At 38.9% G+C, this 26,851-nt stretch overlaps 4 protein-coding genes across 7 annotated transcripts; 1 reads left to right on the top strand and 3 right to left on the bottom strand.

The window, feature by feature from the left end:
- Positions 1–5,649: 5,649 nt before the first annotated feature.
- Positions 5,650–10,474, bottom strand: LOC112164635 (pre-mRNA-splicing factor SYF1). The gene is made up of 5 exons (XM_024300901.2): positions 8,797–10,474; positions 7,981–8,165; positions 7,731–7,901; positions 6,398–6,850; positions 5,650–6,301 (listed from the first exon to the last, which is right to left on the bottom strand). Exons 1-5 carry the CDS (start codon positions 10,307–10,309, stop codon positions 5,867–5,869), a joined length of 2,757 nt encoding a protein of 918 aa, XP_024156669.1. The 5' UTR covers positions 10,310–10,474; the 3' UTR covers positions 5,650–5,866.
- A 1,825-nt stretch (positions 10,475–12,299) lies between these two features.
- On the top strand, positions 12,300–14,172 carry LOC112165508 (vacuolar protein sorting-associated protein 28 homolog 1). 2 transcript variants are annotated; one of them, XM_024302053.2, is made up of 3 exons: positions 12,300–12,458; positions 12,546–12,628; positions 13,135–14,172. In XM_024302053.2, the coding sequence occupies exon 3, from the start codon at positions 13,250–13,252 to the stop codon at positions 13,877–13,879; it is 630 nt and encodes a 209-aa protein (XP_024157821.1). In that variant the 5' UTR covers positions 12,300–12,458; positions 12,546–12,628; positions 13,135–13,249; the 3' UTR covers positions 13,880–14,172. The 2 variants fall into 2 exon arrangements, with proteins under 2 accessions (XP_024157821.1, XP_024157822.1); XM_024302054.1 differs by lacking the exon at positions 12,546–12,628 and having other exon boundaries at positions 12,301–12,458.
- A 267-nt stretch (positions 14,173–14,439) lies between these two features.
- Positions 14,440–16,184, bottom strand: LOC112165507 (syntaxin-124). The gene is made up of 2 exons (XM_024302052.2): positions 14,935–16,184; positions 14,440–14,857 (listed from the first exon to the last, which is right to left on the bottom strand). Exons 1-2 carry the CDS (start codon positions 15,840–15,842, stop codon positions 14,848–14,850), a joined length of 918 nt encoding a protein of 305 aa, XP_024157820.1. The 5' UTR covers positions 15,843–16,184; the 3' UTR covers positions 14,440–14,847.
- Positions 16,185–17,995: 1,811 nt separating this feature from the next.
- On the bottom strand, positions 17,996–26,302 carry LOC112202784 (B3 domain-containing protein Os07g0563300). 3 transcript variants are annotated; one of them, XM_024343789.2, is made up of 14 exons: positions 25,934–26,302; positions 23,811–23,892; positions 23,620–23,718; positions 23,149–23,488; positions 22,678–23,014; positions 22,444–22,540; positions 22,144–22,318; positions 21,750–21,826; positions 21,365–21,454; positions 21,024–21,287; positions 20,332–20,381; positions 19,673–19,786; positions 19,423–19,493; positions 17,996–19,191 (listed from the first exon to the last, which is right to left on the bottom strand). In XM_024343789.2, exons 1-14 carry the CDS (start codon positions 26,065–26,067, stop codon positions 18,422–18,424), a joined length of 2,700 nt encoding a protein of 899 aa, XP_024199557.1. In that variant the 5' UTR covers positions 26,068–26,302; the 3' UTR covers positions 17,996–18,421. The 3 variants fall into 3 exon arrangements, with proteins under 3 accessions (XP_024199557.1, XP_024199558.1, XP_040362039.1); XM_024343790.2 differs by having other exon boundaries at positions 21,407–21,454; XM_040506105.1 differs by lacking the exon at positions 25,934–26,302 and having other exon boundaries at positions 23,620–23,731; positions 23,811–23,870.
- Positions 26,303–26,851: the final 549 nt, after the last annotated feature.

Genomic DNA, 26,851 nt, shown 5'->3' with positions numbered 1-26,851 from the left:
CTTCTTGTCCGTTCTTTATAAAAGAGGCATGAAGGTTCATTGCAGAATAAGAAAAATCGCTTCTGACATCTCTTCTCATAAACACTCGAGAGAAATACAAGTGAAGTTCGCTAGGTTTCAAGGCAACGGTGCCACGCCTTGGAACGAGAGTTGTATCCTGCACGGCAGTTGTCTACGATTAACCACAGCACCTGTGTGGGGACGAAATTATGTCTTAGGACATTGCGCTGCATACGCAAACCTCTCTCAACCAACCAAGTCAGTGATTGCATTTTTGTTAATTCAATTTGCTTTAGTATTGTGATTTGTTGGATATATTGTAGTATATTATAGTTTTGATTCTTTTATTTAGTTCTTAGATATATATAGTGTATTTGCAACAAAAGATTGATTAGGAGGGTACTCAAACCCCACAAGGAATAACATTCATCTAGTTAATTTAACTAAGGAAAGTAAAAAGAACTTTGTATGTTTTCATCCCTGATGATTGATTTCTTTCATCTACATATTTTGATCCATGGTTTATGTTAGATTATTTGTTTTCGTGTTAATGGTTGTTAACTTCATCTTTATATCTATTTCATTCCGTATCTCTATCTTGATTCATAGTTTGATCTATCAACTTATTTAGTTTAGTTATGTTAGAATACAAACACTTTTCAAACCCCCTTTTTTTTAATATTTTTCGTAAATATTGTTTTAATCCTTTGTAATCTTCGACATTCTTTGTAAATGATACTAATACTTTTTGACGTTTTTGACCCACAACACCAATCTCCAACCCCGGAAAAGGAAATCTCCATTTGCGGGCAGCTGGCTCTTCAATAACCATCAGCTCCTTCCAGCTGCCGCCGCCGTATAGTAAACTCGCACAGGGACCACCTTAGCCGCCACCATCCGGCCAACTAAGGAAATTCTCGGCATCGGTAATGTTGTGTGGCCACCAATCTCCAACCCCGGAAAAGGAAATCTCCATTTGCGGGCAGCTGGCTCTTCAATAACCATCAGCTCCTTCCAGCTGCCGCCGCCGTATAGTAAACTCGCACAGGGACCACCTTAGCCGCCACCATCCGGCCAACTAAGGAAATTCTCGGCATCGGTAATGTTGTGTGGCGGCTGTGTGGTTTAGAGCCAGACAGAAGAGATTGGGGCAAGGTCAGAACCTTAGGGCGGAAGCGGTTGGTGTTAATGTGGCTAGGGCTAGCGTGGCTACACTTCCTCGATTTCTTCTACTGCTTCTTAGCCTTTATTTGTGGTAGGATGACCTTATTAGGGGATATCTTCAACTTGATGATTGGGCAGTCTTTTACATCTAAGGTCATGGATGATGGGAATTTAATTGTGCAATTTCCGGAGTGAAAATCCTGTAAACTTGGTAGATTAACAAGCACCAAACGCTGCAAGCGGTTGAAAACAATCTCATTTCCTACAACATCGGCACCATCATCTCCGTCGCTTGACACTATTACTACAATTCTATCACAACACTGCACTTTCCATACCTTAACTTATGCTAAGCTTTTAGTCACAGAATGACTTGTTAAATATTTCAATCGCTCACACCAATGTATTGCCAAAGTTGTTAGAATTTGGAGGGATATTAAGGATGACTTTATACTCTACCCCAAGAGCTTCCAGATTTGGAAAAAGTATTGATTGGGAGTTGTCATTCCCAAGATGCAGCAGTTGGTCCATTTCAAAAATCATCTTATGTTCTTGAAGTTCATATTTATGCAAATTGTTTTGAGCTAGTTAGAAAACTTGTCCAAAAATCATTATTTATTTTCACAAAAGTTCATATAAAAATCATCTTGCGTTCTTGAAGTTCATATTTATGCAAATTGTTTTGAGCTAGTTAGAAACTTGTCCAAAAATCATTATTTATTTTCACAAAAGTGACATATCTGAATATGAACAATGAAAGAATGAGAGACGTAGACAGAGATCTCCATATAGATTACCTTTTCGTTAAAGAGGAAGTATTTTACAGCAGTCTCACTCTCGACATGAAGGTTCTCTTCCTCTTCCAAGACCTCCTATTCAATTTCTTTGTAGCTTCTAGTATCTTTACTACTCATAGAAACTTTATCACCGATGAATACCCTCAGATTACCGCAACCCCTTATCTCCAATACTTCCAATGACGGAAACTCAATATAATTTTCAAACAACCTCCGTCTCATATAAGGACAAGTCTTCAGTTTTCTTTAGTAGCAATTTTAGACTTTCATCTAATTCTTTGGGAAGCTTGAGTTTCAGTGTGTTAAGGGTCATCACAATTGAATCTCTTGTCTCCCACACACTCTCAATAGAAATATTGAACCTTTCTAACTTCTGGGAAAACAAGTTTTCTGGAAGAACGTCAACATTTGGAATATGTATTGTTAATGTGGATAGCCGAGACTAATGCTTTAGCTCAAAAAGGGTTGCATTACTTTCTTCACCTTCAACCGCCCAACTGCAAAAACTGTTTCTCATTCTCAAATCTTTTAGACTCACCAAGATTGATATAATAGCAGGTGAAATCACTTTTAAGTTCATTGCAATTAGATAAATCTTACAACTGAAGATGAGTCAATTACCCGATTTCTTTAGGCAATTTTCTAACATTGGATCGTGAAAAACTAAGAATTTTCAAACTGCTTAGCTGCCCAAGTAGAGTTATATTTCCCAAATAACAACCATGCATCTAGACACAATGTTTGAAGCTTCAAGTATTAAAGAGATAAAGGTAATGATGGCATATACATGGCAATTAAATACATCTCTTTGAGATTCTGCATCTCGCTAAAGAAGTTGGATGGGATTTGCAGGTTATCACATTTAGTGTCACACAAATGGAACTTCTCTAGTACTGTGCATTCCATAGGTATTTCAGGAAGAGTGGGAATATTTTTGTGTACGAGAGAGATCCTAGTGCACTTTTTAAAGAAATCCTTATTTGGCCATTCTTTAAACTCACCTCCATATTCTATTGAAAACATGTGATGATCCCTATATGGAATCCCGTTAGCAACATGACATACAAGATCATGCATTCTGACATATCCCTCAGTATCACTGTCCAGCTACAAGCAAGAATCTTTAAGCTTTCCAAACAGTGTATCCAATGCGTTCCATGCTTCTTCCAATGTATTCACATTTGTAAACAAGCCTAAACCCACACCATTTCTCAACAAGTGTTGCACATTTATATGGTTCTGCGTGGCTGTGATTTCGGATAGCAAGAATAACAGTTTAAGCTCCTTATCATCTAATTGGTTATAACTCCACTCTAAAGCCAGGTTTGCATGTTCCGTCAATTCTTCTTTGTCAACACTTTTTTTTTTTTTTAGAAGAAACGTGGACACTTTTCATTACTCCGGCCAACAAAGTTACATAGGAACCCGCCACGTGTGTGACCTTGATAAAATGAGTACCTAAACGTAACCATGTACTGACAAACATAGCACAATCAAACAGTAGAGAAAGAGAGTAGGAAAATACTCCAAAAAAGCCTCAATTGGACCCTAAAACTCTCCCTACCAAGCTCCGTTTTGTTCTTAAAATACAACAAAAAGAAGACTAAAAAGAAAAAAGAAAAATAAAACAAGAGTGGTCTACTAAGCCCACATTCAAGCCCAAAGATAATCATAGGGCATGAATCAAACCCTAGCCACCCTAGAAGCAGACTGACTTTAGCGCCGCCGCCGTTAGCAACAGTGCCGACACCATTGGCTTTACCAAGACCATCAGCATTGCCATTAACATAGCCCGCAATGCCGCCATGGCCAACATCACCACCATTAGTGCTCAAGACAACCCGAGGGCCCAAAACAACTCTAACCATTGGAACAAATTGGCTAGAAGCACCTCCGTCAACATCACTGCAGCCGACAACACCTCCTCCACCAGCATCACCGTCTCCACCTGGGTCAAGAAACCAAGAGAAAGAGCAGAGTTGCACAATCTAACCCATAGGTCGATGTGGGGCAGCCACTATCTCCTCCTCTGAAGCAAAACGCCCAACCAGCCAAGGGAAGTCTGGCATCAAATCCCACCTGCTGCAGCGAGGCCTCTATCTCATTGTCGATGGCTCCCATGTGGATGCTCGAGATGAATTGGGTTGAAGAAGGTAAGGGAGATTAGATCAAAATGAGTGGAAAGAAGGAAAAGGATTGGAATTGAATCAAGGAAGGACGATATGTGATTTGGAGTTGAAAATTCAGCCTTGCGGCCACCATAGAAAAGTACGGGAAATTATTCTGTGGTCTCGGATTACCACGTGGCACTGCCAAGTGGTGATCCAAGCCAATAACATCACTTAAATTTCGTGGAGACCATGATGGGGGTAAAAAAAAAAAGATAAATTAAATTAAGAAACCAATCATAAACAAACACCTATCGTATGAGTCAATAACATTAACCCGAACCACCACATGTACAATGATCTGGGACCACCTAATAATTTCCCAAAAAACACGAGGAGAGAGAACTCTCAGACCTTTTTTAGAAATGAATTCAAAGAGAAATATATTAAGGGATCCCATATATTAAACCTCTTTATCAAACATTTTAAGTCGTCTTCCATTAATCTAATTTATTTTTTCCTTTTAAAGCACCTGCTACTGTGACGATTAATCAGGGCAAACCTCCACATTTTTCGGCTACTTGGATTGCTATATCATTATCTTGTATATAACCTTTGTGTTTAATGACGTTAGCTGCAATCTTCACGAACAAACTCCATGTTTATTCTTTATCTAAAAGGTCTAGCTGAAACACTTTATCTGCACGCATCTTAAAACATCTCAAGTTCTGCATCTCAAGTTGGAAGACGGGGAAGTCCCAAATTCTCCCAACTCATTTTTTCTTGAACATCATCATCCAAAATCACGAGATTTTTTTTGCATCGTATCGTCGCACATAGACAATTCGCTCTACCTTCTGTAGTTTCATTTTGATTTTTGAAGAATGTCCATGCCCTACTTTTCAACAATTTTCTTTTGAATTGCTTGCGGGTCTGGATTAGTATTCACATCTTATAGGATGACCACATTATCAAATAACTTCTATGACCAACGTGGTTTTATCCACTCCTCCAATGCCACACACCCACATCCTCTGAATATCAGTGTCTTTCAGGCTATCCATGATTTCCTTCACAACTGACATCCTTGATTGAAAAGCCAGATTATCTCCTGTAGTTTCCCCCACAGTCCCACACCTCCTTCCGAAGAATACCACACGAAACTTGGGAAAGTTCTTTTTCTTCCATACTGTTCAACAACCTCCAGTGCCAACTTAGTTGATCTGCTGCTTAGTTGGTGACGGACGGTCAGATTAGGACAAAAGCCATGGAGAGATTTCAGCTTTGCTTTGGCTTTCTTCACTCAACAATTCGTCTGTCTTTGCAATGATCTCGCCCACTGTTGTCAGCCACAACTCGACATCAGATCGTATTTTTTCAAGTTTTGTTCTAGCTTCAGCAACATTATCCTCTACCGTCTCTCTGGCAGCTTTCAATTATTTCACTTGACCCTGTAGCTTTTATAACATTCTGCAGCTTTCCACATTCTCTTGTTTAGGACACAGAAAACATTTGTGTAATAATTACAGCATCAGAAAATGCTTTCCAAACAAATGCAGTGGTAGAATCAGTTGATGATGTGGTTCATGTTATCTGTAATTCTTGTTAACCTCTTTGAAAATGAGATACAAACCTGAAAGCGCATGTACCTTCCACAGTACTACTCAGTTACATCAAGTGTACTGAAAACTAGAGCTATTTGCTTCAAATATACAGGTACAGGCTACAATAAAGGGGCCAAAAAGAAATCTCAATACAAAATGAGCTCAATATCTAATGCATCAAAACCTTCATTAATCACATTTTCTTCAGCCTCTTTATTCTCTCAAGAGCACCAAGGCGGCTCTCACCATCCTTGTCTCCGCCCTCATTATCTTCAGAATCCTTTCTCTTGTTAGCCAAATCTCCAAAAACAGCAGCTGGGACCTCCTTTTGTGCAATTTCAACATTCGCCTCATCTTCAGAATCACTTTCTTCTGGTAGTTCAATGTCTTCGTGATTTGCAGCAACTTTTATCCCTCCATCAGTCTGTGATTCTATTCCAGCACTCACAAAGCCCACTTTTCTGTTGCTGTCTTTAGAGGGTGTATCGCTGATCGCAGGAGCCAACTGCCTCTCAAGAGCAGCCATTTCATCTTCGGGGACTCCAGCCTGTTTCAATTTGTCTTTTGCCTCATCAATGCTCAACCTCTGGTCCTTTTGCATCATATACTCAGGTAGAATAAAGTGTGTCTGCAAGAACAACCAAAAAACGAGTGGAGATGAGCAATAAGCAATTAGCAGGCAGGTAAAAGTAATACAGATACAACTGTGATTTCATGAACTTACCTGGCTATAGCTTGCAGAAACACTCCGTTTGATTCGAAGCATTTCTCTGAACGTATCTTCATTCCCATGTTGCACCTCAAACTCGTGCCATTTGTTCCAGAATTCTGCATCCGATCGTGGATCTGAAAATTGAGATGCAAATACATAAACTCCCCGAGCACGATCAATTTCGCCCAAGCTCTTCTCGAGTTCAGCATACTTTAGGCACATTGTCTTCACATCTTTGTCAGGGAGACCAGATTCTATTGCTTGCTCATATATCTCCCTTGTTTTGGGGATCCCAAATATCTCAGCTGCACGGGCAATATAGATTTCATACATGCTCAACTTTTCATGGTTTGGAACAGCCTTAGTTGCTTCATCATAGACCTTCATAGCCCGCTTCGCTAGACCATAATCCTCCTCCAGCTTTGCAAATTGAAGATACAAAGGTTTCTTCGCATCAGCAGGAGCCTGACAGAACAAATCAAGGTCAGTATGAATATGCAAGAATGCAACATGCCAGCACTATTGAACTTGAAGTCAAAAACTAATTTCAAAATCATAAAGAATTCAGACAAATTTAGACAACGAAAACCCAGTAAAACACTAGAGGGTGTAATTTTATCTGTTTCCAGCTGTAGTCAAATTAAATATCAAATTTGTCATTGTAAGTTTTGAACTCTATAGGAACAGCAACAAAAATCAGTAGCTAGTAAGCCAGACTAGATGAGGTTACCATATTGACCGAAGTGGGTGTCTTTTAGGTGTTCCAGCTCTGCTCAAATTCATTATCATGTTTTTTGTTGCAAGTTTTTAACCTAAGATCTACACAACCCTACCACTTCTACAATTGAATGCATGGACATGGCACCAAAAGGTCATTGAACTTCAAAATCAGTTTGGCCTGTAATATCTAAGGTATTCCATCCATCCCATTATAATATAAACGTGTATATGCATACTGTGATTGCACCAAAATAGTGATAAGATAAAAAAAACAGCAATACCATGCCCATGAGATGTAAATGAAAAGTAAACCACTTCCAGACACACGAAACCATTGGCTTCTTTAATTAGACCTCAATAATTTGCGGTGTTTCACTTCAAAAATGGACAGTAGGACGTAAGAATAATCTGACAAGACAAAATGTCAAGTTTAACCAATAATTGCTAATCAGATGAGATCATAAAATATAATCATAAACTAAAACCAAGGTGATGAATGTGGAAAAACAATGTTCAACCAGACGAACAATAGGCAATACATTGTCAAAAATTTAATGGTTTAGAAATGCCAGGGTAAATTATACTTTTACCAGACTAAAGTTGAAAGGGAATGGAGGGTTCATACCGCTTTAACAGCATCCTCAAAGAGTAGTCTTGCACGTTCGAGCTTATTCTTCCCATATCTTTTTACAAATTTAGAGAGATATGTAATCCATATGTCTTTGACATGCGGGTACTTGAATATTTGAGTACCCTTTTCATAGACTTTGAATGCATCTTCAAAGTATTTATGTTCCTGCATCAGTAAATTTTTCAATGTTAATATAGTTAGATGCAGAAATTTCAAGAAAATAGCAGTAGGAGGAATGTCATACTTCCAGAAGCAATGCATAGTTAATTATTATTTGAGGTGTGGCTATTCTCAAATCCAATATCCTCTCATACACTGCCCGAGTAGACTCTAGTGTACCCAGGCTCTCCTCCAAGTCCACATAAAAGGTCCAAAGCCTCAAGGATTTATGGAGCCTCATCTGAACTGGTGGATTCCCATCAGCAGCAACTGCAAGAACATCAATCAGAGGTTCAAAAGGTTAGTTTTAGCTCCAGATATGCTTCACAACTAGACATGCAGCCTTTTTTTTTCCTTTTCTCTTCAACAGTTGAATAAACTAATAGAAAGCCACAACTCAATGGGGCTCTTACAAACATATTAGTGCAAGAGTAACCAAAAAAGAGCTGTCTGTAGAAAATGGAATATGAAAGGATAATATGCAACATAACAATGTCAAACTCAGATAGGGTTTAAAGTAAGATTTAAGAAGAAAAAATTGTTCAAGAAACAAAAATTTGCGACAGCATTAAAATTAAGAAGGCACTCAGACGTCAAGCAGATATGAAGAGTACATATTATTTGGGTTCATTAATAGAGAGCAGGGAAAAGAGCAATCGATTCTAAGCGAACAAAGATGATTATTAACTTTCAAGAGATGATTCTCTGGCTCCAAAGTGTGAAACGAAAATAGATACTACAAGTATTTTCATGTTTAAAATTCCTATAAACTGAAAATACTGAATGAAACCGCTCCATAGTTCTTATTCTGAATGGAATTTTGTGATATTTAAATGTACAGACAAACCAATCACAAATGCAGACAAAACTACCCAGCAAACCATTAAAGGATGAGCATTACCTCTTCGTTTGACCTCAACAGACGGCTCTGCTGTAGCTCTACTCATCAGTTCCAGGGCTCGTTTAAAATTCTTATGCCGCAATTCCATTTCTGCCCACTCACACCATAGACTAGCCAGATTATCCACTGTCTTGTAGTTCACCTGGACGGCCTTATCAAAAATTACTCTTGCATTTGCAATATCTCCATGTGTTTCATACAGCTTAGCAAAAGCAACCCACAACGTATGAGGCTTCCCCACTGCTTGCATTGGATCCACTGTCTTCACAGCCTGGGTGTAAGTAAGTATCTGCTTTGTAGGATTCCCCTCAAACAGCTTCACTCTCCGGTGCCATTGCTCTACATTATGCGGATTTTGTCTCAAAAGAACACTATTAGCCAGTTCGGGTCTTCTATCCATAAGATGGTCCAATCTAGCCAACCTCAAATCAACATCATTCTCATCATGTAGCCAAAACCCATGGAGTATTTTCCTCTCAAGCTCAGCGACAGACAAGTCTACATTGGTCCGGACATCTTCCTCCTCCTCTTCACTTCTCTCATCTTCCATTCTCCCATTCTCTCCTTCCTCCTCATCCTCCTCATCACTCCCCAAAGCCTCCATCTTAATCGCAAGCATACTCTCTTCAAACTGCGCATACGCATCGAAAATCACACTGAAATCCCTCACAGTCACCACTGTCTGCATACCCTCCTCAAACACATCCCGAGCCTTCTCAAACAAACTCCTCTTAATATAATAATCCGCCAACGACGTCCACAGCCTCCCCACCTCATCCGTAAACTTCTTAATCCCACCTCTAATGATAGCATCCACATTCAAACCCGAAACCGCCGTGGCATTCTTAGTAAGCAAATCACACAACTCCAACCACAGCCTATGCTTGGTCTTCCCCTTAATTGACCTAAACTGATCATCATTAAGCACCGAGGCCAGCCGCTCCGCCGCCTCTTGCCACAGCTCAGACTCTATCAAAAACGCAATAAAATCCTCAACATGAGTCGGATCATAAAGCAAGTACCTCCGGTAGACCCGAAGCGAGGTCTGGATAGGGATCCCCTTCTGGCTCACGAACACCAAATACAGCTCCCAAATCCGGTCGTGCTGCTGCACCGGCAGAGCACACAGCGCCCGGTCAAAACTCCGGCGAGTCCTGGTGACCAATCTCTGCTCCGTCAGGCTCTGTAAATACAGAATCCAAATCCGCGGCATCTTGTGCATTGTGACCAACGCCCTCTCGAAGGTGTTGTTTAGGGTTTCGTACTCGAAGTGGTTGATCGGAAAGTTGCGGACGAGCTCGAGGCGCTCGCGGAGGTAGGCGTACCAGAGCTTGTAGCTTCCGGGGAGGGCCTTGACGGCGCGCTCGTAGATGGTGCGGCGCTTCTTGAAGGGCGCGTCGGATCGGGCGATTAGGTAGCGCCACCAGAGCTTGAGGCTGTAAGGGTTTCGGAGAAGCTCTTCTTCGTAGAGGAGGTCGTCTTGGGAGGGGTAGAGTTCTTGAGAGATAGCCATGGGAGATGGAATTGGAGAGATTTGGGGGGGGTGTTAAAACCCTAAACCTCTGGAAATTTGGGTGGGAATGTTGAAATTGGAGGTAGAAAGGAGGAGGATTTGGGCGTGAGAAAGCCCTAATTTGAAAAGAGGAACAGAGTGAGCTCTGTTAAAAATTTGAAGGAAGAACGATAAGTATGAGCAGATCTAATAATGCGGTAAAGTTCTTGGGCCTCAAGCCCATATGTGTTTTGGATATAATATGGATATTCATGTTCATTTCCCTTCTTTGATATTAGGTTGGGACTAGAAGCAATATATATTTGGGTTCGACCTTTCATTGGATCAGTGTTCCTATAGTAACCTTGTGATCAAAAGCTCACGATTCTAAATCTAACGGTCGAGAATATATTATAGAATCTATAGAGTTATTCAAGCAAATGATAAATTTTTAGGGATTGAAACGAACTGATGAATTTGATGGTCAATAATGAATACACAATTTTAAGTTGTTATAATTTCAGACTTAATACATATGGGTGAGATTTACTTGTCCTTCATAATCTTTTAAAACTATCTCGTAGATGAATAGGATCAAAAGAACTCACAAGCTTTCATTTGTATATTATTATTTTTGATTATATACTACTATAAACAAATCAGATAATGAATAACGACAAATTCCTTTATTACTGATATGGCTAGTTACACAACGAGGAAGGGTTGTTGATGCTTTTTTTATTTCCCTTTCAGTCTTGTATATAAAAAAAAACTTAAAGGTGAAACAATCGTGTCACATAACTTTTTTTTTTTTTAGAATAAATCGTGTCACATAACTGTAATGACACAATTGACTATCATATTTTTATTTTTCAATCACAAAAATACTTTTTATCGAAAAACACCAAACCGAAAATAACTCATATAATTTTCTTTCTTACACAGAATTGATCGACCGTACCATCCACGCGACGCAATTCCATTAAAAACTCTCAATCGAATACTTATTTGGCTCCCGATAGGGGTGTGCAAAACATGGTACAAACCGGCTAAATTGGCCAAAACCGACCGATAAATATGGTTTGGTTAAGGTTTTTTAACTTTAAAAATTAAAAATCGGTTCAATACCAAACCAAACCATTTATGAACTGGGTTGGTTTGGTTTCTCTTGTACTTAAACCGTGGAACCCGAACCGACCCGGTATGTTTGAAATATAAGAGAAAAAGTTTTACTCTTCTAATTTCTATGTGTATTAAACTATTCCAATACCTTTTATTTTATTATTTTCCTTATATATATATACACACACACACACACAGAATAAATATATATTCATTTGTCCGATTTGTTCTAAGTAATTTCTAAATCTCCAGTTATAACTTTATTCTCAAATGATATACTATCATACAATTTTTTTGATTCTTTCATATCACATCACTGATCTCTCAATCTCTCATTATTTGACCTTTAATACTATCATATTAAGCCAGTATTGATGGCTAAGTCGTTAAATAACTGAATCACTTTGAATTTAATTTAGGTTTTAGTTTTTGACTATATGTTTTGGATTTTAATTATTGAATTTTAAATTTAGATAATTTAACATAATTTCAATTCTTGAAATTGAATTTTTACTATGAATTTTTGCATAAATAGCATGTTAATATTATATAGGTGAAAACCGCCGAACCAACCAAACCAAACCATATTTAATTGGATTGGGTCGGATTGAGTTTTTTTTTTTTTTTTTTATGACTGGTTTTCCAAAGTGCCTAAACCGCTCACTTTAGCATAGAGACGGTTTGTAGTGAGAACCGATCTAACTCAATCCGTATGCAGCCCTAGCACTCGATACATCTAAATCAATGTTTCGGGATCCGAATACAATACGGGCGGGCAAGACGTGTTAGGACTTAGGACGCGGTCATTGGAAAGAGCGAAAGAAAGGCCGGGTCGCTTTCCAACTGCTACACACGTAGATGGCGTAAGCAGCAACAAACAATAATATCATGCGCCTCACACACACGCAACCCTTTCTCTCTTTCTCTCTGCAATTCCCTTCAATTTCATTCTCCTCCTTCGAGAAACACCCTGTTTTAAATTCCCCAAAAACCACAAAAATAAAGTTCCAATCTTTCTACCCAGAACCACTCCAACTTCTTCTCTCAGGTAATTTCTCTCATCCCACCCAGAATCTTCTTTGCGTTTGGGGATTGGTTCTGATTTAGGGTGTTGTTGTTTTGGTTCGGATTCTAGGGTGGTCTCCATGGCGGCTTGAGATGAGGACCATGGCTTCCATCATGGGGGCCATGGCTTCTATGTTTGCATAGTTGAAAAGGGTAAAACTTGTTTCGTACTGGTTTGGTTGATTTTAGTTGGGTTTCTGTTTCTTAATTAAGATTTCAGATTTCAGGTCATTTGAGCTTTATTAGATTTCTGATTAAGAAAGATAGCGGCTTTTACTGAACATAATGGAGTTTTAAGGCATTGTTTGTATGTTTGTGATGCTGAAGATCAAGTAGTTTTAAGGTAGAAATGGGAGTTGTTTCTGTTTCTTTCTTACCAGGATTTGGGTTTATAGTCTGGTTTTTCTAGCTCTGTTATTCTTGATCTGCTTCTTACTTGCAAAGATTATGTGTTACGTTTATTTATAAGCTCAGATAAGTCGAAATGTTGTATTAGACTTTGCATTAGACTTTTTGTCTGTGTTATGAACTTATGATGCTTTTCAGTAGATGAAAGTAAATCTTTTTCTGCTCATCTAATGCTAGAATGTTTCTGTTGTTGAGTGAGTGATGAAGTCTCATGCTCTCCTTTGTTTGCTCTGTATGTGATTTTTCTTCAGTGAATAAAGTTCTTTGCGCGTGTCCCGTCCTCTTCTCCAATCCTTGACATACACACGCATCCCTAAGAGCTCTTGTTCTCTATTTCAAAGACGTATCGGTATATACATAAGTAAAATGGAGGTCAAGCTATGGAATGACAAGCGTGAAAGAGAAATGTATGAAAATTTCTCTGAGTTATACGCCATTATAAAGGCCACTGAGAAGCTTGAAAGGGCATACATTCGCGACGTGATCTCTTCATCAGCGTATGAGACTGAATGCCAGAAACTCATTGCTCACTTTAAGACTTTGTCTTCCACGCTTAAAGACACCATCCCAAGCATTGAGCGCTTTGCAGATACATATAAGATGGACTGCCCAGCAGCTATAAACCGCCTTGTGACCTCTGGGGTTCCTGCCACAGTGGAGCACAGGGCTGCTGCAGCTTCTTCCATGACTTCATCGGCCGCTGCTGTGGCAGAGTGCACACAGAATTTCATTACGGCAATGGACTCATTGAAGTTGAATATGATTGCAGTTGATCAGGTGCACCCCCTACTCTCGGACCTCGCAACATCTCTCAATAAGTTGACCTTTCTGCCACCGGATTTCTTGGGGAAGGTGAAGTTGAAGGAATGGATTGCAAGGCTGGCAAAGATGGGCGCAGCCGATGAGTTGACAGAGCAACAGGCCAGGCAGCTTCACTTTGATCTCGAATCATCCTACAACTCATTTATGGCAGCTTTACCCAATGCTGGTAATTGATTGATGGTCGGAGTAGTTTGTCAATATTTGGGTGCGGTGTTTCTCCGTGGGAGGTTCGATATATAGCGTTTTGTGTGGATACAGCTACTTGTTGGAACCTCAATGATTTCTTAGAAGGGTTCCTAATTTTCTGCAGCCTATATATTTTGCGTATGACTGCAATTCTGAACTAAATATTAGTATTTTTGTGCAATCAAACTATATTCTAGAAGTACTGAAAGTTGGTTTCCAGATTTGTAATGCTTGATTTAAATGAATGGGGATGCTCCATTACAGGGCACTTGAGAAACTAACCTGTTTGATGATTGAATGATTGACTGTCTTTTTAAAGTATGGTATCAATACTATATTATTTAGTGCCATAACTATCACAGGCTTCTCGAAATCTGGTTTTGGTTAGGTGCACCAGCCTTGGCCTTTTCTATTAAACTACTGATAAGAATCTTGGATAGGGGCACTGATTGTGGCTCTGTGTTTTTTTTTTTAATGCTATTGAAAATTTTGATTATAATACTGGAATTATGAATAGATTCATTAAAATCAGATGGTAATAATGGGTAGGGATAGGAAAAGCAGTGTCATTCATAGAATGGGAGTACATTTGCTATTACAAATGATCTCTATGTCATGATATCTCTTGCATAAGAATTTCGTTGTAAAGCTTCTGGCAGTGGGGTCCTTTCCAGAGATTCAAAAGCTTACAGGATTCCCCAAATGTGAACGAAACTGAGTTTCAAAACCTTATGGAATGCGCCAATGTGAAATGAACCCATTGAACTTCGGTATGTCTAGATGTGCTACTTTGCTTTGGGTCACCAAGTTGAATCGGGTGAGACATTGAAACCGCACAAACAAAACTTTTCTGAAGATCTAATTGTGTTCCTTCCTACTGTGAAAATCCGAGTACACTATGCATTCACAGACAAGGATTCACAGCTCCAAGAATAAAGAAAGTCAAGGACCCCCTCTCATTTATTCCTACATTACATGTGACAGAACTTGTTAAGATTGGAATTAGGATGAGAATCACAAGAAACAAAAAGTGTTATACCTACATTATATGTGGGAAAACTTGCAATAATATTGGAATTAGGATGAGAATCAGAAGAACTATTCCAAGAAGTGTAGCAATGCACGCCCACTTCCTCGATTTCTTTTGCTGCTCCTTAGCCTCTTGAAGCTGATCCGTGCCGCGTCTGACAAAGGAACTAGCATGCATAACATGGCTCTCAATGTCATTCAACTGGTGCCCTTGTGCTTCTACAAGAGCAGCCATGTCCAAAAATATCTGATGCAGCTCGATCAAGTTCTTCTCAATCTCCTTCACAGCATCATGTCTTTCTTGAATTTCGGAAATGGTATCCATAATCTGACCTCTCCCCTGTTCCTGAATAGCCTTCTGCATAAAATTCTCACTTTCTCCACTTGCTATCAAATTCTCAATCGTGTCTTCGCTTGCTTTCTCTCCGGTTATAGTGAAGTACCTACGCTCCACTGTCTCCTTGTACTCAGCTGTCATTCTTGCTCTCAACCCCGAAAAGTCATCCATCATGCCCTTAAGCTTCTTCCCCAACCCACTAACAACTGAGGTCCTCGTTCGATCAGCTGAAGAACCAGGTCCACAACCCGGGTTGTTTCGATGAGCTGCATTCGAACGCTCTAAACCTTCCAGCTTTCCCTTAATGATCTTCACCTTCTTGAGAACTTGCTCCACATCCAAGTCCATTCTGGTCCGGAGCTCCTTCATGGTTTTCGCATTGTGGACAATTTTGCACTCTTCATTGGCCTCCTGTAGCTGCCTGTAGAGCTTCTCCACCTGTCTCATATCCTCCTTCACATTCTCTACATCTTCAAAAAACTTGTCAAGATTAATATTCTCCTTCCCTGCCTCCATGTCGTCCAGGTAGGCCTGCTGCTTCAGGTCTGTGTATTTCTTGAACGAGCTCGAAAATAAGTCGTTCATCTTGACTGGATTTTATATACGATCACTCACCCTTTTGTTTCCTTACGTATGTGAAAAGAAACTCGGTGCACAAAGAAGAAGAACAAGAACAAGTAGATTGAGATCATACAATGCACAAACCAATCAAGTAAAATTTATTTTTACGTAGTACTGTATAAGCTAATGAAATGGGATTGGGGTTTCTGCATATTCCTCCTCCGCTGCTGCTCTGCATGAATGAGGAGGAAGACAAAGGAGGACAAAAGCAGAAACTGTCACCAACAAAATGGACGAGAAGCGAAGTTTCCTTATTTTTGGATGAGGATTGCTCCTTTTTTGAGGGTTTGGATTGATTTGATATCAGGGCCAGCCAAATTGACCTGAAAAATTGCTGAGGGATTCACAAATGTCATGGCGTTTTCTATTTTTTCTTCAAGATAGCTTGGTTGACTTGGTCGTACATTTCTCTCCTCCCAATCACAGAGCCACACCATAGTTGTTGGTAAAGATTTTTTTGGGATTATTTTCTTGCTCACTTTTCTGGCCTAATTATAAATGGCTTTTGTTATAATTGACTATTTATGTTTACAAGCTACTGATGAATTGTCATAAATATCCAAGTGAACCCTGTTCAATCCCTTCTCACTATATGTCCATGGGTATAGTTTCATACCAAACTCATTTTTCTTGGCAGGTAAAAGAAAAATGTATGTTGTGTGATATGACTAGTTTAAAGACTTTGGTTGCTAGAAATTTAAGAAGTATATGTCTTGGTTATCCCTGCAATTCACTATAGTTTTTTTTTTTCTTTTTTTTTTTGACAAGGTACACTATAGATAATATGTAATGAAAATTTGATCCAAGTTTGGATGATTTCATTAAGGTGTTGGAAGATGCTAAAAAATGAATAGGAATTTCCTTTGAAATTAAGTTAGAGCAGCCGTGACCTATTAATTAGTCGTAAGAATCATGAGTTCAACTCTGAGATAGTGGGAGAAAACTGTTTAAAATAGGAAACTTAGGTTAGGATAGTTATAAGAATCATGAGTTCAACTCTCACCTGGTGGGAGAAAATAGGAAACTTAGGTTAGGTTATTTCAACCTTCCTCTTGTCACTATGCCCATGATAAGAATGCCCATACTGGTGGGAGACATGACATTTCCCTTATTGGAGGCGTCGTGGAAATGGCCGCTATCAGAGTCAACGTTCTTTTCAAACAATGGGTGGACAGTTCTGGGTTGGCCGACGGTAGCAAATTAGCCGCAAGACATATTCTCCAATATAGTAAGGGTTATAAAGAAGGGACTTAATGGGCTGTTGGGCGGTGAAACTAAATTACCCCATTAATATTAATTTGATAGGGAAGAGGTTCGTGTGAGGTGTATGTGAATATAAACAATCAGACAGTTGTTCGTCAAGATTGTTACCCTGAGTGAAAAGGTTGAAATCAAGTAGTGTTAAAGCTGAGTTAGAGTATTAACAACTTGCAGAGTATGAGCATGTACTATTGGTCAATGGGAAATGGGTTTCCATCTTAAGGATTTCTTCTAAAGCAGGTACCTAAACTATTGGTCAAGTAAAGGTCTAGTCCTTGATTAAAAGGTAGCTTCAAAGATTTAATAAGCTGTCCTCCGGAGACAAGTCTTTTTTTTTTTTTGAAGGGGACAAATCTTTTCCATTGCACTTGGTTTAGGTTGTATCCTGGTTTGACAAACTCTTTACCCTACAATTGCTTTGTAAATGTGAATGAAATGGATCTATATTGCATCAACAGGAAAATGAGGAAAATTCACATGAAAAAAAATATTCATATCAATAATTTCAAACCTGAAAAAAAAAAAAAATGCCCTAAACCTAAATGCCCATACTGTTGGCTGTATGATTGAAGCTTACACCAAATCATTTGCCGGGTGCCAACTCTGGGCATCAACATATTCCGCCGAGTTTAAACTATCATTTTTTCGGGCTCATCATGCTATAAAATATAAATAGTTAAACAGAGACTAGAGATTGTCTTCCTCAGCTCTTTTAGGGTTCACGCCACCTTTACCTAGAATTGAGAAAAATAAAGAAATGAAAAATAAAATTACAATTTCTGTATTTTGCTTTATAGTAACTTGTTTTATGTAAGTCGGCCAAAAAGAAAGATACTCTGATTAATGTTCACCGGACAAAGATTGAAATGAACAATATATTAATCAATTAATTAATATTTGCTCAAATTTGCTTGAAAAAAAATGTAAAATACACAATTGGGTGAATGCAATTTCTACTCCTGTGACCGAAAAGGAGATATAAGTTACATCCTGAATGTTACTGCACTAGACAGCAAGGTGAGCTTCTAAAAATGGAACTACATAGCTGCAACCTCCACCCACATCAGTCGCAGTCATCATTTCCCTATAAATTACCGCTTATATAACTATAGAGAGCACAACAACAAATCCCCAGCTATAGTTTCTCAGACAAGTTGCCCTCTTCCTACCTCTCTTCTTTATATACAACCTGAGACGCCATGTCGGTGATGAATGTACAACAGAAACTATAACTGGTTCAAAACCATTGACATATCATTGCACAATGGAATCCATTGATTTTATCACGTAGCTGTCATGGAAGCTGAAGCTTTGACAGATAAAGTTGCGGGATGATCATTGCCACTATCATGATTGCTATTCCCAAGAATTGCAATGTTGCCAAGTGGTTCTCCCCCTGCTTCACCTCCAGCTCGCTGCGACTTGTTGCCCATTGATCTTTCACCACCACCAGAGGTTGACAAACTCTGCCTCTGCTGCCTGAGATACCTTTCTGTGGCATCTTGGAGCAACTTTATCACGCCACCAGAATCTGAGCCAGGTGATAGATCTTCCTCCCGCTCTGGCTGGATATTCAGGTCAATTTGGCCTTTATAAGGTGGAGTTGGAGATTTCGTCCTGTTAAAGTCATCATCAGAAAGCTCAAGGACCTCCACTTTGTTGTTTGGACTGCTACTTCCTGCGTTACCACATAAGAGGGTCTCATCGTCTAGTAATTGCTGTTGCTGCTGCTTTTTGCGTGTAGTTTCTGCTTCTTTCTCCGACTTATTCTTCTCGCGCCGCATCATTAACGTACGGAACCGGCGCTTCACTGTTGAGCATACATTGCAGATGCATGTTTGCTTGTGTTTAGGACCCTTCCCACTAGGGGGCTGGATGCAGACAATGCATGAGCATCCGGGCCTATGTCGGGGGTGCTTTGTTGTGGCCTGAGCTGATGCTGGGAGTGACTCACCTTCTCCCAAGATAGCTAGGTTTGCAAGTGTATCAAGCCCCTCCAAAGCTTCAATGTTATCTGGGTCCTGTTTAGCAGCCTTTATTTTCTTAGGAGCAACTGTTTTGATGGAAAAAAAAAATGTAAATTTGATCAATTGAAATGATATACAACTAACACTATCAAAACATTTGTTACTTGAACGAGAAAAAAAAAAAAAAACAATGCATAATATATAGGCAGCCAGACAGGAGAATAACTCAAAGCCAAGTTAGACTCCTATGAGTCACAGAATATTATCTCTGATAGAAGGAAAGTACAATTAGAATAATTGTTTCAATTCATTAATACCTGAATTACAACGGGGAAGCAGATCTTCAAGCTGTTCCGTTGTCAACTCTTGAGCTGCTGAACACAATGACCTGGTAGCATTTTGCAACACGTTAGTAACACCCAGAGGCTCAACTAAATTATTGTTTTTTTCGTTTTGTTTTTGTATTAACTCCTTTGAGTCCTTTCCTAGAGCAAAATAGTAGGAAGACCAAGTTCAGGCACCAGTATTCATGAGAACTCAAAAGCCTATAGTCAATGTCTGTTTTACCTATCAGGGTCCCATGAGTTATCTGAGCAAGTCCACTTTGAGGGAAGAAGGGCATTAACAGGCAATTTGCGCCACTTACAACAGACTTCACATTGTGCCCATTGAATCTTCTCACTGGCACAAAAGAAACGAAGTCTTTGAATTGACTAGCATATTAGGGAGACAGAAAAGCTAATACTGACGAACAGAAGCAAAGCATATTTAAGTTTAACTCCAAGTATATACATCACGCCTATGTGGAGACTAGAAGTTCCAGAAAAGGAAAAATCAACTACATTAAATTGTTTTCCCTGGTACATGATAAAAAGAACACATACAAATAAAGGAAATGTTGGATTTTGCTTACCTGGAACAGAAAATGCAAGACAAAGAAAAATAGAACATACCAGTAAAGAATAGCAGACAACCAAAACTATTACCGCCTTATTAGCTCTTTAAAAGATTCAGGGAAAAATGTCAATAATTAAAATATTTCACCTAGCAGCAGTATTCAGGCACCACTATGTGAATAACGTATCTTACCCACAAAAATGCTAATAAGTCCACTAGCGCTATATCAATAAATTTGATTAAGGAATACAAAATTAAAGTAAAGCATCAGAAATACCACAGAAACTAATTTGGAACTCTTGGACAGATATTGGTAGGCAGTGACTCACCCTTTACTTCCTGTAGCATAAAGTGTCGGCTTCCCAAGAATTGGACCATCCTGTAAGGTGAAATAACGATGTCAGAATCCAAACAATGGGGGTCCTACTAATCCTATATGAACACCATGGTGTTTAAATTGACTAAAAGCGAAGAAGTAATTCCCTCTTTAATAAAGGGCATGTGAATTGGGTTTTGGGGTTGAGAACGATTGAACCACGGGTGAGGTCAACCCCCATTGTATCGTTCCTTTTTATTCAGCTCAAAAAATAAGAGAATAATCACAGTTTGAAATTGTTTAGTATAGGCTCAAACCAAGAAAAATGATTATTGCATCCAGAACAGAAGAAATGGAGATCAGTGGCAGACCAGAAAGAGAGCAAAGAAAACATAAGAATGCTTATAGCATATAATATCGTCACAATCAACTTGGGTATTTAATTAGTAAAAGAAGCTCTCCATGATTCATTAGTATTTATTTTGTTGAGTTTTGGAAGTCAGAATAAAGTAGCAAACGGTAATCCACAACCCAATACCATGCTATATCGTGATAAAGGGGAAAGAAGAAACAGAAATTATAGAAATGGAATACAAAGATGTACGTCTTTCTTGCAAGGAGAACAAGAAGATTTGAGTGAGAAAAACTATGAAGAACACATGGCAATGTCAATCCTTCAAGAAAAAACAGGAGTAATATATGTACCTCATATTCCTCAAACTCAAAACCTTCAATCACCACAACAGTAGGAACATGGTTAGGAGGAGGGCGAAGCAGTCCTTGAGCTTCTTCCCATGTTATCTTCAGCTCTATCAGATCTTCCTTTTCAATCCTCAGGCGCTTACTCTTAGACCCCAAGTTGCTATTTTTCCTTTTTCGAGAGATCAAAGATTTAGCTCCCTCTACTTCTCTTGATATGTAACTTGACTTATCACCTTTGGGAAATGTACTAGGATCTGCCAATTCAGCCTGGTTCATTGAAGAAAAGCTACGTGATTCTTAAATGTTTTTAATACGATTTCTGAATCTTTTATTATACAACATACATTTGAAAAAACTTCACCAGATTTGGTATCTGTTATACTAACATCTACATGGGCTGAAACTCCATTCCCCATCTTGTTTGTATCATTTTCCTGCCAAGTGCAAACAAAAAGCAGATTAAAGATGAGTATGAGCAGTAGGGAAAAAAATGCAAAATATCAACATAAAGTTGCAAAAAAGCATGCAACAAAAGATCACTAACTAGTCCAATTGCAGAGTCCAAGATATATACGGTATTAGCTAAATCATCCCAATCAATTAAAGAGCATCAATACCGTTTATCTGGTGTTCGAACAAAAATACAGTATCCCAGATGCATGCCACTTAAACCATCTATTTCACAACATAAAATAGTCACAAGGATAAGGAGGATGTGCCAGGCCAAACCTGATCAGATGGGGCAGTTGAAGCCCTTCTGCACCCCATAACCAATTTCCCTCCGGGCTCTAATCGACTGAATGTCACTGAGGAAACAGATTAACTATTCAGTGTCAAAGTGAGGAACAAAGCAACTTAATGGATGAATTATGGGAAACTAACAAGACAACCAGTAGAGTATACACACACACATATTCACAACAGGATCCGTCAAATACAGTACCAAGAGATCAATCATATCTAAGAACAAATAATGCAGTGCAAGAAAATCCAGAAAATCAAAGACACAACCAAGTCAACTAGAACTCCTTCACGAAGTGCTGGCAGAGTTCTGGAATAGAACTCCTTAAGCATAAACACAGTGCACTCGAATAGAATTTCTTCAGTGATATCAAACCATTACCTATGTCACCTGCTTGCAATTGCATGGATTGTATGCAAGGAGTAACCCCCTCCAAAACATACATTCTGCTATTATTGTTGGGCCAGAAGCGAAACTGAAATACCCATTCCTTGCCTTTCGAATCTTGGACTTTAAGCGGTAATCCTTCGGGCTGAGAAATCGGTGGGAAGTAGGCCTGTCTCATAGCGGGAATATTAATAATTATAATATAAAAAATCATAGAAAACTAAAACTTATCTACCAAAAACTATGCATCAGAAACAAAATGCCAGGTCCAGGAGAGGAAACTTAAGGACACACCTCTGCACACTTTTTTGGCAACACCAGACGTCCAATCCTCCCAGCATCACTTGCGCTCAGCATTTTCTCAAATAATGGAGTAATGACAGAATTTGAACTTAAATATGGTCAAGGATAGACAAAATCATAATTTATACTACATACAGCATCAACAGCTATAATTGGTAAAGGACAGACAACAACAACAAAAAAGAAAAAAAGAAAGAAGAAACAAGATAACGAATCAAAGGATACTCTCCAGACATTTGCTGTAGCTCTTGATCAGTAAATCTAGGCCAGTACCGTGGAAGTAACGGACTTCTTCCCCGTGCATCTGCTCGAGGCCTTGCATTGCGGATCTGAGTATCACCAGACAATTCAACTCCATTATGTAAAGTACCATTGAACTGCTTTACCATAGGAAGGGCAGGCCGCAAATTGGTTCCCGTAACTACCACTTGACCATTTGTTTCACTTGCTGATACATAAGGTACGGACAGGACAAACTGTGGAGTAGATGGTTCCTCCTTCAAAGAGGCAGGCTGTTGAGATATATTTAAACATGAACTGCTTTGCTCCATGCATTTATTTCCTACAACATAAATATACACAACAATCAGCCATCAAACCATAGCTTTTTCTTGCAGCAAAGAAGAAATAAACATGGCAAGTTGACATGTCCAGTTTTATCTTAGACTATGGAAGATACCGTAAAGGAAGCACTACCTGAATTCCCATTTTCAAAACTAACTGGTGTGCCAATTGCAAGGTTCACTTTCATTAATCTTTCAGAAAAATCCTCGGCTTTCTTCTTTTCCAAGGGATGGACTGATACTCTTTCACCGGCATTAAGTTTATTAATTCCCATTGAACCATCAACATCATATGGCAACCTCCCATGCAATTCAGATGAAGAAATTGAAGAATTGAATAAACTGGGTGCTTGCCTCCATGGTACAGGACCAGATCCAGCCAACTGAGTCCAATTTTTGCCAGACATGTCCTTCAGTCTATCAGATAAAGGTGAATGAAAGAACAAAGTTGGTGCCCATGCTGGATTTGATGTCTGAATTAACAAAAAGAGAGTTTGTAAATCAAACAGGGCAATTTATATAAATGTTCACGTAGCTGAACATTGACAATTGAAGAGTATGATGGTAAACATTCAAACATAAAAACTTTTTGAAACATCCGTACCAAAACAATATGTTTCCTTGCACATGTTACGCACTCAATCCCTCCAGGATCCAACAAGGTAAAGGCTTGAGCTGAAACGATACATCCACAATGAACCCGCTGCAAAGTAAGACTAATCAAAACAACATTTACAGTAAAAATCTACTAAATCAGTAAATTTAGTACATTATTTATAAAGCAATGTCCCTCACCTTTCCACACGACTCACAACACCTCCACCCAGATGCTTTCACATGAAAAGTCTCACAAAATCTTCCTTCTTCATAAATGAGGCTTGACTCACATAAGGAAAAGAGAGAAAATATTTCAGTATCATTACTAAGCATGCAATATAGTATAGGCAAAGGGAATGAGATTCTTCACCAAAATACTACCATTTTACAGAAATCAAGAATACATATGTAAATAATCCACTTCCATCTGACTACGAGGGAGGAAAATCACTTCAGCAAACAATCACAAACTCCAAAACCTTCCATATATCTGTATCACATGCACACACACCACCATGCAAGGATATGGATCCAATACTTGTACATAAATAAATTATTAGATTAGGGAGGGACCAATGGACATAATAGATTAACAATACATGTTGGGGATAAGTTAATTCTCTTACAAGGACACGGGTCTAAATGTGATTTTAGTTCTGTCTATGGGTTAATTCGAACAAAATAAAGGGTGTGTTTGCATAAGTCATTACATGGTAGAATTCATACACTAAAATGGGGACATGTCAATCTCTTATCAGAAGCACACATGTAAATTCGCAAACATCACAGACATGTGCAGATGAATAATTACAAAATAATTATGTTCTAATTTAATTGGTCCCTTTACAAAATTTTGGCTCCAAGTTCAAGTATTCAATTTGATGCCAGCCACCATCCAACATCAGTTTTTTGTTACTAAAGACCGTCCAAATATATCATTGTCACTATTTCAAGATAAAACAAAAAATAATAAATGCAAACTAAAGGGAAATAAGAAATAGGCCTGCTTGGAAACCAATTTTAGATAGATTAATAACAAAAAATTGTAACCTCTGAATTTCTGTTAAAATTGCAATTCCTATTCTTGTTTTGCTGCTAATGCATATTCATTAGATAGAGCAATACGAAGTTCCAGTGAACTGTTTAAGAGATTATACTATAGGCTGAACAATTTCAATAAACTATTTAAAAACTCGAAAGATAGAAAGCCTAAAGTCTATTGGGGAACATCATTCCCCTGTCTACCCCTACTATATGGAAATTAAATTTTGGCACTAACTTACTAACTTAAAATTAAGCTTGCTAGAAAGTAAAGGTCTTAATAAGTTGCAAATCTAACAGCTCAGAATGTCTCCCATGTAAGTCTGTGAGGAGGGCCTGCAATATCCCTATTCATATTGGAAATACTATTCGACTTATATTTGTATACATCATTTTAAATACTGCAAAAATTATCATTCTCTTCCCTTGAGTCTTCAAAAACAAAAAAACTTCTCATCCCCATCAATTTCCTCAATCAGTAGTCTCATTCTAATCCAAACATTTATCCCTTATTAACCCAAAACAATAAAAAGTTATCATTTTGCAGTTTACTCTTTTCTTTAAAGGTTTTCAATGCACACAATTTTTCTTTTTCCTTTGTTTGCCAGAAAGCTATTTCCTTTGCTTTCTACGGGTCTCAATATCAACAACTACACGCAAACAAGACTGTAAAAGCTTCTCGTTCCAGAAAACTACCTAAACTTAAGCCAGTATAAGCAAATGCGGGTTACATCACCTAACATTAAGTACCTGCTAGTTACGCTGAATCGAAACATATTTTCGAAAACAAAATTCTATATCAACAAACAATCTAACAAAAAAATAATAATAATTCCCAACACCAAGTAACAATTTTCGCTAACAGGCCAGTTAAACCAAAAGCAATCAAAACCTTCCGTAAACAAAGTTACACTTTCTCATTTCACACACTAATAGAAATGAGCTAACAGAAGTCAACAATCATTCAGCGCCTACAATCAAATTTCAACGAAGAGCACAACGAAGAAATACGAAGCTAAGAGCAATTTACCGAAACTACCCTTCCAAACAAACAAACAAAAACGCCCAATCTTCGTTTTCGAAACAAGTGCGTGCGCTTTCCTCCAAATTTAGCAAACTCCTCCCCTAAAACCCTAACCCGGATCCCAAACCCGCCCAAATCAAACGTCAAAACGACGCCGTAAAGTCGAAGCAAAGCAAGAGAAGCCACTGAACCATTTCGAAAACGAAGCAAAGCAAAAAAAAAACGGAGAGAGAGAAAGAAATGCTAGAGAGCTTACGCGCATCGATCGCAGAGCTCGGCGAAGTCTCCGGTGCGGAGGCGCCAGGCCTTCCTCGGGTGCTCCGGCTTCAATTCGCCGCACTCGGAATTGTAGCAGCACTTGGAAGAAGACGATGACGACGACGGCGACATCGAAGTGCGAGCCGCGGCTACTACTAAAACCCTAGGAAATTGAGCTTCTTAGAGAGAAGAAGCTGGAGCTCTATAGGAATCGAAGCACGGCAAGGTTCGGCCTGATCTGTACGTAATCATATAGAGCGTGAAAGTGAGGGAGACAGAGGAGTATTTGAGAGGGAGGGTTTTAGAGAGAGAAAAGGGCATTTATTTTTAAGGGGGAGGAGAGAGAGAGAGAGAGAGAGAGAGGAAAAAAAATATGAGGCGCTTCTAAAACACGTCGAGTCTTGGCATTCGTCCTCGTTTTTTCTTTTGTTTTCCCATATCTGATGTCGCTGTCCTTCGTGGCTTTTTTTTTTTTTTTTTTTTTTTAATCGAGAGTGCATTAGCAATACATTCATCCGATCAATATTTGATAAATATATTCTAGTATAATTAGATTAATTCACGGTCGCAAGCTTACGAATCTAAAGTTTTAGCGAGAGTTGGTTCTCAAACGCTAGACATGAAAATTTCATGTTAGACCGTCGATCAACCTCACCATAACAGGCGGTTGTAGGCCTTTTTTTTCCTTTTACTTTTGATATCTGATGTCCTTGTCCTGCGTGGCATTTTGGTACGAGCTCTGGGATGAGGGGTGTTTTGGTAATTTGGGTGGGTGGACTTTGGGGTGGACTGGTTAGGGAGGGACACGGAGGGTAAGTAATGCTGGATAGAGGGAGCGAGTACGAGGGGTTTTGTAGATGGGAGAGTGGGGAAGTGTTGGGAATTGCATGATTTATTAAATCACGTAACGCCTGGT

The sequence above is a fragment of the Rosa chinensis genome, chromosome 5 (assembly GCF_002994745.2).
Source record: "Rosa chinensis cultivar Old Blush chromosome 5, RchiOBHm-V2, whole genome shotgun sequence".
NCBI lineage: Eukaryota > Viridiplantae > Streptophyta > Magnoliopsida > Rosales > Rosaceae > Rosa > Rosa chinensis.
Note: the sequence above shows the minus strand (reverse complement) of the source record. Positions and strands in the feature narration are given on the sequence as shown.